We start from the raw sequence: 10,635 nt of genomic DNA, 5'->3' as shown, positions 1-10,635 counted from the left end.
TCAGAAATTAGATGTTTTGATTTTATATGAGTCACTAACGACTTTTGGATAGTCTAATACTCTAGCACCTGACTCTAACTATATTTCGAATTTTCTTATAGTTTTGTTTGTACATTTTTCAATGAAATCGATACCATGTTGTAATTAGTAATCTAATGAATTTCTTTCTTTGAAATTCTGCATGATATATTAACTGCTTTGAAACAGTGGGGTATTTCATTTATTATTCAATTTTCGGAGACAAAAATGAAGGGTAGTTTTGCTTTTCTGAAGATTGACAATGAAAGTTTTGTTTTTCTGGTGAAATTTGTGCAGCAAATTTCCCTAGTGGATTAGATTAAATTAAGGGTAATTACATATAACAACAAGATGTCATAATTAACAGCAATTATGCCGCGGTTTAAAATCCGGCTAAAATTTTCTAAATTTCAAAAGTTTCTTGGCAAGACGTCGTTAATTAAATATTCATCATTTTGTTTAAATTGAATGGCGCTTCCTTTTTATCGAAATAATGAGCCAGACCGCCCTGTATTTATTCTTTTGTTCTTTTACTCATTTTGAGTATAATTTTTCTGATGTTTTTTAAAAAACGGCGAAATATTTTAAACAATTCAAATTTTTAAATTGTTTAGAGAATATCTTAATTATCGGCTCATGAAAGCTTAGCAACCCCAATTTATTTGTTAAAATATTTTGAAAAGAAAATCAAAGGTTTTGATTAATACATGAGATATTTCAAAAAGCCGAAAACAAATCCCTGGGTATTTTTGTGCCCAAACGAGGGAAAACAACCCTAGCATTAATGCATCTATCATTTCAGTTAGGGGGTGTGCCTTTGGGAAAATTGATATCATAAGTAATATTCAGAGAAAAGCTTCATTGTATTTGAACAAAAACTTTCAACATCTACATGATAAAAAGGGCAGATGTTTTTGGCTACTATGTAGTTTGGGGAAAAAACTGGAAATATATGTTTTGTGATTACAGTTCATAATTTTCAAATTTTTCAATGTTAATAAGTATTTTACAAATGCCTGGATAATCCCTAAAAGTGATTCTTGCAAAAACGAGTAGAGACTTCAAAAATAAAGGCTTCAACAAATTTCAAACATAATATATACAAGACCTCTGTACAGTATTTACAAAATAATATCAAGCTTTAAGATAACATGATGGGAATATGTAATACAAACTTAAAAATTTCCAAAAAAATATCATAATACTGGATGAATATGCTTCTAAAATATTTAAAAAATGCTTATACAAAAATGATTTCACATTCTGGTAAAATGTCACTAAATCTTCGACAGCCATCTTCGGTGATCGAATCACACGGTACCGAAGAATTCGGCAATGTTATCAAGGAACGAGCTTGCAGAACTACGGATTGAAACGAGTCTGGAAGTAGTCGTGCAAAAGATATAAGTTCTTTATCATTTGTTATACATTTTGTACCAGTGAGCTCTAAACTGTGTATACTATGAAAGAATTTGAGTGAGTGTTCCAAACCAGTGTTCGTTAAAAGTAAACATTGCTCAAGTGAGAGGTATAGTAAATGTGGTAAATTTTTAGCAATAACACTTAATCCAAAGTCTGTAATATTCCAATCTTTCATAGAAAGTTTAATGAGGTTGCGAGCACACGGTGATTGAGCTATAGAGAAAATAGAGAGATCAGTTAACCGGCTATGTACACCAGCTCGTAAACTGAAGCTATCCAGGTTGTGGCAGTGATTCATAATGCTCATAACACCTAAATCTGATACAGTAGCTGTGTTGCCGAACTCTAAATGCTCCAGTGATTGACAACATTCAGCTATAACTTGAAGTGTAAAGTCAGTAATAAAAGTCTCCTTCAAGTCTAGTCGCAACAGATTCGTGCTTCGTGTACACAGAGCTATAACACCATTATCTGATAAAGGGGCAGTGTGAGTTTTCTGTCCAATTTCTACGCATTCGATTCTCTTACACTGGGATCCAATTCTCCATAAGGCGTGGTCATCAATGGATGTTATAGGATAACGTAAGATTAAAACTTGTAATTTCAAACAGTTTGATGCAAGTAATTCGATCATTTGGTTTGTAAGTGATACAAGTTTATTTTGATTCAGTTTGTTCGATTTGTAGTTTGGAGTGAATTCGTTTTGCTCGACATGAAGATATTCTAGATGTTTACAATTTGTTGATAATATTTGTATGGTTTTGAGTGTCACGGTATGCGGTGCTGAGGTCAACTCAATTAAATGTTTGTTTTCTTGTAGTAAGTAACATAGACCGTGTTCCGTGACAAGTGTGTTGAGTGTGTTTACCGTGCGTAGATTTTGGCACGCGCGTGCTAGTGTGATGATTCCACGATCAGTGATTTTGAAACAATTTTCAAGATTCAGGTTTTGTAGGCGTGATCCATTGATAGACACACCTCTCAAAACTTTGTTGCTGATTTGATAACATCCACGTAAAGATAATGTTTTGACGGTTTTGGCATAGTTTATGAATCGTAGAACAGTTGAATCTTGAATGTTTATTGAAGAAAATCCGTCAGTTTGGATTTCTCTCCACAGTGATGGATCGTAGGACAAACAACGCCATGTCTTGCAAACCAGAGCTAATTTGGTGACAAGTTCTTTCGATGATAGATAAGAAAAAATCTCAATAATGATGCTATCTGGTAGTTTATTCATCTTTGATTTCTTCGACACTTTCTCCATTTAATATCTTCCTTCGTTTTTTTTGCTGTAGTAAATACGTCTTGTTTTCATCAACGAATATTTTTTATAATGTTTGTGCTTTCGCTTTCTAATCAACTATCTGTAAAAGAAATGGAAAAAATTTCTTATTCAAACAACAGACGGTTCTTTTGTTTTTATCAATAAATTTCTTTTTGTTTTATTCTCTTGAGTTCGACTCAATAAGGGGGGGGTCGCACATAAAAATTAAAGCATGCTTTATTTTTGGGGGTTTCCTTGGAGCGTTAAAAATTATACGAAAAGTCGGCGACATCACAAGAGTGAACTGTAAATAACAGCGTCTTTTTAAATTTGCCATGGAGGGGGAAAGACTGTTTTTTTTTTCTGTGGTGGAATTATAAGAGAAAAAATGCGCAAAGGCGATCAAGAAGAAAATTTTCCAACTTTATCATGATGTATCGTGCTATTACCACAAGACTGCGGTCTATAACTTATTACAAATGCAAAACTGTATGTTACTTGGGATTACAAACTCTAATGCTCCACGTTATTGGGCTCAAGACTACGAGCAAAATTGGTTTGAAACCATGTGGGAAAATAGAAACAATCAGATATTTTCTGAATTCTGGTACAAAGAGTTTCGCATGAGACCTGAGACATTTGATTTTATCGTTGAATTGGTTCGTGCTGAAATGGAAAGGCGTGATACAACTTATCGTCGATCAATCCCTGTAGAAAAGAGGGTGGCTGTTTCCATTTGGCGCCTCTCTAATGGAGCCTCTTACAGAACTGTTTCCAAAACATTCGGGGTGGGAAAAACTACAATTCTTGAAATAAATCAAGACTTTGTAATTGCACTCCTACGACATACCAGAGAATTCATTCACTTTCCCGAGACAGAACTAGAAACTGCTATCGCAATCGAAAAATTCCATGAGAGTGCTAGGTGTGAATTGCCACAGGTAGTCGGAGCTATTGATGGGACCCACATGGAGATTCTCAAACCTGACAGCGAAAGTCGAGTGGATTACTCAAATAACTGCACTTCTTCTACACTCTTCTTTCTGTCTTAAAAAAAAACACGAATGAAAAATCAAAAATATTTTCAATTTGCACACGGCATGTGAGCCAATTCAGTTCAGGTTTATTTACTTTTATCAACAAAAGGTCTATTATCAAACTTCTCTCGAAACAGCCTAAAGCACGCATAAAGAGTGGTTTGAACCACGCTATAATTTTTAAAGCACGAGAACATCAAAAACAATAGAATTAAACAAAGTAAAAAGTGGTCGCACATCAAATTCGTGCTTATGATTTTCATTTCCATGGCAATAGAATAAAGCATGCTATAATTTTTATGTGCGACCCCCCCCTAAAATGAATAGGGGAGAAAAAATCCTTTTATATAATGAAACCTCTAATACAAAACAAATAGGCGCACCATGTGTTTTCAATGGAAAATCTTTTGTTTTGGGGTTTTTCAAAATGGCGGAATAATTTTTAACTATTGTTATAAGTAAAGTATTATTCATTATTTTATCAATAAAATTTGTCTTTGGTTCGGCCGGCTCCGACAAGCGGCCTTGTTTTACATTAATTAGTGTGACGTCACTTTTAAATGTAATTTATTCATGACGTCATTTTTCTTAGACTTCCCTTTTGTTTATAACCGACAAAAGTTGTATTCTGTACACAATTTAGCAAGGAATCTCTTTGGAACAATCGAACCGACCCATGCACAATGTGTGCACTTTCATTAAGCCGATATAGACCTCAAGATTGCACAATTTCTCGACTAGTAATGCCACAAAAGTGTAGTCTAGACTAGTCACGAAAACTTCTTTGTTTGTAACATTGTACCAAATGCGATTTTCGGGAGTTTCTAAACATCGACCAGAAACAGGGAGTTTCTTAGACGATGCTATCGTCAGTAAACGCGGGAAAAAGTTAGGGCGTCAGGGCGGTTTACGGGAAAAAAGTGGCGGTAGAGTTTTGGAACAAAAACACTGTAAACATCTCCGCCACTGCTTACTCCACCCGAATTTATCACGCCTCTTCTAAACTATTCCCTTTTTTAGTGATCTTGTGTAGACGATAGGATCGTCTAGGAGTTTCTAAACGTCGACCAGAAATGACGACCACGACCGGCGACCACGACCAGCGACCAGATAAATTTGGGTTATCGAGTTTTTTATGAAATTACATCGCCGCCAAAATTCTATCCTTCAAGTTGTCCCGTCGTACTTAGAAGTCGTCCCGTCGCAATTTTCGGTCGAATCATCCCAAGTTTCAAGTCGTCCCGTCGCACTAGAAGTCGTAATTCTTTTAAGTCGAACCATACCAAGTTTCTAGTGGTTCCTATAAGAAGTTAACTTGGTACATGTTCCAATCATGTACGTTTAACTGTTTTCATAAGTGTTTATGTCATCCGTCCATTCTTGCCTGGGAAAGGTTAAGAGATTCTATTCTAAAAATAATTCAGGAAGCGGGATAAATTTGAAAACGAGTTTAGTTCGGGGCGGAGTAAACAGTGGCGGAGGTTACAGTGTTCCAAAACTCTACCACCACTATTTTTCCCGTAAACCGCCCTGACCCCTGACTCTGCGCATACTTTCTCGCGTTTACTGATCCTCTAAACGGACGATAGCATCATTTTCGTCGGGGAAAAATTCGTCACTTGCTGGTAGTTGGTAAACGCATTAAGGCCGGGGAAAATTTTCGTCGGGGAAAATATTCGTCACTTGTCCAAAATTTCGTCACTTTTCCCCGACGAAGTTTTGATTTGAGAAGCTTTGTATTTAATTATAAATTATTTCTGTCGAAATTAGTCATTTTGTCAACAAAAAGACAATAGAATAATTGATTAATTTCATAGCTATATCTGTATCTACACTACGAAGGGGGAATAAAGCTTTTTTTGTTACAGAATTTCATGTCATGTAGATCAGGCCTTACGGCTTTAGCGAAGTGAGCGCAAATAAGCGGACTGCATTCTAATTTGAGTAAATAAGAAACATAAACTAGACTATGAAACAGTTTAACGCCTAGTATCAAGGCTATCGATAACCCAATTTTGTCTGGTCGTCGGTCGTGGTCACTACTTCTGCTCGATGTTTAGAAACTCCCACGATTTTCTACGGAAATTAATAGTTTTTATACAAGATAAGAATAAAGCATATACGAACATACTAAATATAAGTTTTCCAGGCCAAAAATTTAATAACAGCTTTGAAAATGTGCGTCCTGGTTGAATTGCCTGGATTCAGGTTTAAGCCAGTTATTATACCGGTACTTAAGCTATAACTTATCAATGTATTAAAGACCGAATAAGTTTGTTTTTCAAGCACAATAATAACAACACTCGTGTTTCAGACAAAATCAACAAAAAGTGAATTTCCCTTTCAGTAAGTGTTTTCTTTCATACTTTGTACAAAAACAACAACAATATTTTGGTCGTGAAAGACACAGATTTTGTCACTTCTTCATATCACTCACTCTTGTATTCACAAATCTTATGAAGCATGATAGTTAAACGTTGAATCTTATCTGATATTCAAGTCTAGTCTGAATCACAGACTACAACATAGGCTTCTACTCACCCTTTAGCGAAAAAAGTTTCTTGTAGGAAGTATATCTATAGAGGTCTTCGATTCAGACTATTACAAAACCGTAATTAGTCTTTAAAAAGCACAAATCCATCAGTAGCGATGTCATAAAAGTTAAAACTGTTTAGTAACTGCAAACAACACTGAACAATTTTCTTCACGCAACGCCCAACTATGACTGGCGACATTTCTTCCCCAAAATTCTAGTTCCCGACTTCAAACCTATTGCAGGCGGCCATGTATTCCCAACAATTATTCGAGGCAAAAGTTCGCTGTAAGAGGTATCGAACGACGACAACACAAAACAATCAAATGGTCAAATCAATCCGCTTTTTTATCGTACGCACCACTGTATTCTATTCCGCAGACTTTCACAGATACTTCTCAGTCTAATTCCTACCCTCTCCTTTTTTCCAACTCTTTGAAACGAAACAACCATCTATCAAGAATGATTCAGAAAAAGTCTATCAAAGTTGATACCAAGTAGATTGAAAACAATATTAATCGCTAATACGAATCTGAAACGACTATCGCTTGGCAACTTGTGAAGTACCTTTAATGGGTACACACCTTTAAGAACAAATCGGGAACAAATTCTTTAAGAAATTTATCTTAGTATCGCGTCACAAGGACATTGTCTGGGGGGGCACTACTCAAGGTAAACGAACGACCGTACGTGCAGCCCTTAAGGGTCCTTTTATCAGGCTTTCCATAGTACACAATAAGGGTCGAAATGAGCAAAGACGAGAAAAAGTGCTTTCTAAAGGGTGTAAAATTTGTAAAATCTGACCATATTTTGCCTTAAAATGGTTAAAAATCTTCAAGAAAAAGCACTGTAAGTGTGAGATTTCAAAGGCCTTTTTTTGGGCCGCATGTACGGCGGTTTTCGGAACGGTTGCCACCCGGGCATCGTCTTCGTTCAAGAGAGAAACGTATCAGATCTCATTAATCTAGTAACAGATCCTTCTGTACCGACATCCCTACAACAATTCGAGGTAGAAAATCAGTAAAATTAATTTTGAGGAAAGCCCAACTAATAAGAAGGCATGAATGTTTACAGTTCCTGCCGAATTGACCTCAATTTCATTCCCAATTAAAATTCAATGATTAAAATTGCACTCCAAAACCATCCCTCTTGGATTTTGTAAGCTGGGAACAATAGAATTTCTGGTGTCCGGACAATTCCCCCCTGGTGAATTCCCCCCCGGTGAATTCCCACCCAGTAAATTCCCCCCTGGTGAATTCCCCCCCGGAAAATTCCCACCCGGTGAATTCCCCCCTGGTGAATTCCCACCCATATATTTTCATATGTGTTTTTACGTTTCGAAATCATGGACTGTAACCCCGGGGGGTACTAGGGTTGGCGAATGAGAGGTATGCGCGGACGGGACCTCCGAAAACCGACCCTTAGAGACTTTATTTTGAAATGTTTTTTTCGATTTTTGAAAAAAGTCATACCCTTAGAGAGACTTTATTACAATTTTTTCTCTGTAAATCAAAAAATTCCCTGAAAATCCTGAATTTTCCGACCCTTAGTAGAGAGATTAATTTAAAACTTTCAATCGAAACAAACCTCCAATTTTAGGGTCAAGTATTTTATTTTACAAGTTTTAAGAATCACAACGCCAATTTTTTTTGATTCTGAGAAAAGAACTGAGAGATTTTTACATGATAGTCGTCTGCACAGATTTTTATAAGATAAATAGTAAAATCGCTTATTTCAAATTACATGGTTTTTTAGTTCACCAGGGGGGAATTCACCGGGTAGGAATTTTCCGGGGGGGAATTCACTGGGTGGGAATTCACCGGGGGGGAATTCACCAGGGGGAATTGTCCGGGAATCGAATTTCTATCCCCGTAGGGATTGAATAGAAACTTTTATAGCCACTGTGGGAAAAAAATTAACACAGAAAATGAACACAGCAAATTCCCAGCCAGTCCAAAAGCACTAAACTTACATAATTTATAAACAGTCAGTGAGTGATTGGTATTTAAAGGGCTTTGAACGCATCACTTAATAAAAACAAATAAACAAATTGGTCAGAAACCGGATAATCAGGCCTAAGTTCTCAATATCTTTCCCTCGAAGTTTATAATTCATTTCCTATACAAAAATATCCCAATAAATCAAACATTCTCTCCTTAAAAGATATTCTTTGAACCTCATATGAAAGACGCAAAGGTTTCTACACGCTTTTTTTATAAGAATATACTTTATAAGAATATTCATGATGACATTGGCCAAAAAATTAAGAATATGCCAAGAATACAACCATCTTGAAATTCGGCAACTGAATCTAAGAATTCAGATCTTTAGAGCATTTTACCTGTAAATATTACATGCTAGATTTAGGCTGGGTTGGACCCTAACCTTAGAATATAAAGTAAGAATATTTCAGGATGATTTTCCCCGTAAATTTAAGAATATCTATCATGAAATGAGAATGAAAAAGCGTGTACTGGGAAAGACTGTATGTTGTCGTCAAAGTTTTACAGTATTTAAGGGTGGATTACACCATTGAGTTTCAAGCCCTAAGGGCTAGAGGCAATACTCTTGGATTCGAAATGAAACCACCTATTTCCCATCCAGAACGCCCACGCGTAGTTTTTACACAAGCGCGGGACTGAAACTAATCTATCGCTAGATTTAAAAAAATGTAGTCTTCCAAAACATGGCGCGTTCTATATGGGAAATAAGTTGCTTCAATTTCTCTTGCCTGAGAAGTGATTAAAGTTTCGCCTCTAGCCCTTCTGGCTTGACACTCAATGGATTACACATCATAAATATTCTGGAGAATAACCTCCTTCGGTTTGCCGAGAGTCACCGTTGGCCGAGGACCGGATTGGAGAAGGTAAAGCACGTAAAACATCTTTCAAATATTTCCTGCATTTTTTTTCATGCAAGTAAATTCCAATTTGTATAATTAAAAAAAAAATCTAATATATAAAAAATAATTTTTACAATAATTGGAAATCAAATAGTAACAGGTATTTCGATAAGGGCTGGAGTAAAGAAATATTGAGCCTAAAAAGTTAAGAAAAACTTCAAAGTCATTCCCATGCCAAACGAAACGTACACAGTCTTTAGTTGACAACAAATTATTTACAATCAAAGGATTTTCATCGAGAATGACGCATATAAGTGAGTAGATTTGAACTTTGGACTTTTCGACTACTAGTATACTACAACCACTTAGACAAGACATTGGCTGGACGGATAAAAGTTTTTACAAAGTCAACATTGCAAATAGCCTAGAAATCTAAGCTAGTTTGATTCAGTCACCAGGATAAATCTGATGGTAAGTTGTGACTGAATAACAGTATTCCAAGGGAAACTTAAAATCCGTAAATATAAAAAATCTTTAAAGCGCCGAAAACACTATATTGCCATTAGCCGTGTGTCCTAGCCTTGTGAATACGGGCTTAGTTAACTAAAGTCTATTCACGATAAGTGTGCACTCTTTTTTCTTTTACCTATAACTTTTGAAGGAATTCTTCAATCTTTATATATTTGGTATCATTGGAGAGATATTTGTGAGTGGAACAATTTGAAATAAAAAAATCTTCAAAGGAATTCTAAAAATGAAGATGAAAATGAAGAAGAAAGAAATTAAGATCTTGTAGAAAAGTGCTATAACTATCATTTTCACTGGAGAGATTCTTTGATCTTTGGAGGTCATCACTGGGAAGAAATTTCACTAAAATATTCATTCAATATAAAGTTATGATACAAAGTTGATAAGTGATTGACCCCAAAAAACAGCAGAAAACAGCGTTTTTAGACGTCAATTAGCTTATAACTTTGTTTGATATCTTTTGACTGAATGATTATTTTTGAGAAATTTTTTCACAGTGATAACGTTCGATAATCAAGGTTTTACTTCAGTGAAAATTATAGTTATAGCACCTTTCTACAAGATTTTCATTTTTTTTCTTTCATTTTCATCTTCATTTTTAGAATTATTTTAAAGATTTTTTTATTTCAAATTGTTTCACTCACTAATATCTTTCCAATGATACCAAATTTATAAAGATTTAAGAATTCCTTCAAAAGTTATAGGTAAATGAAAAAAGAGTGCACACTTATCGTGAATAGACTTTAGGCTACATTGCAAATTCGCTTTAAAAATTGTAACTTCTACTGGATATAAAGACGCGTGCAAATCACCTTTAAGAGACTAAGAAAGCGTTTCTTGCGCATTCCCCGGATATTTTATAGGTTTTATAGGACATAACGGAAAATAAAGTTGTCTGACTGCGCACAAATGCCAACGCTTTACTCTGCAGCTTTTGGGTTGACTCTCTAACTACTTAAAAAATGATTCTTTACTTTTAAGACCCCCT

The 10,635-nt window shown here is 35.5% G+C and overlaps 1 protein-coding gene across 1 annotated transcript; it reads right to left on the bottom strand.

The window, feature by feature from the left end:
- Positions 1–1,068: 1,068 nt before the first annotated feature.
- Positions 1,069–2,803, bottom strand: LOC136816826 (F-box/LRR-repeat protein 2-like). Its single transcript, XM_067073151.1, has one exon. The coding sequence runs from the start codon at positions 2,705–2,707 to the stop codon at positions 1,259–1,261; it is 1,449 nt and encodes a 482-aa protein (XP_066929252.1). The 5' UTR covers positions 2,708–2,803; the 3' UTR covers positions 1,069–1,258.
- Between the last annotated feature and the right edge of the window lie 7,832 nt (positions 2,804–10,635).

Source organism: Clytia hemisphaerica, unplaced genomic scaffold (genome assembly GCF_902728285.1).
Source record: "Clytia hemisphaerica strain Z4C2 unplaced genomic scaffold, Clytia hemisphaerica genome assembly, whole genome shotgun sequence".
NCBI lineage: Eukaryota > Metazoa > Cnidaria > Hydrozoa > Leptothecata > Clytiidae > Clytia > Clytia hemisphaerica.
This window is presented reverse-complemented; position numbering and strand designations above follow the sequence as displayed.

Bases quoted from the DNA above. Each gene is read 5' to 3' on its own strand.
- LOC136816826 (XM_067073151.1), bottom strand. From the start codon at position 2,707: ATGGAGAAAGTGTCGAAGAAATCAAAGATGAATAAACTACCAGATAGC.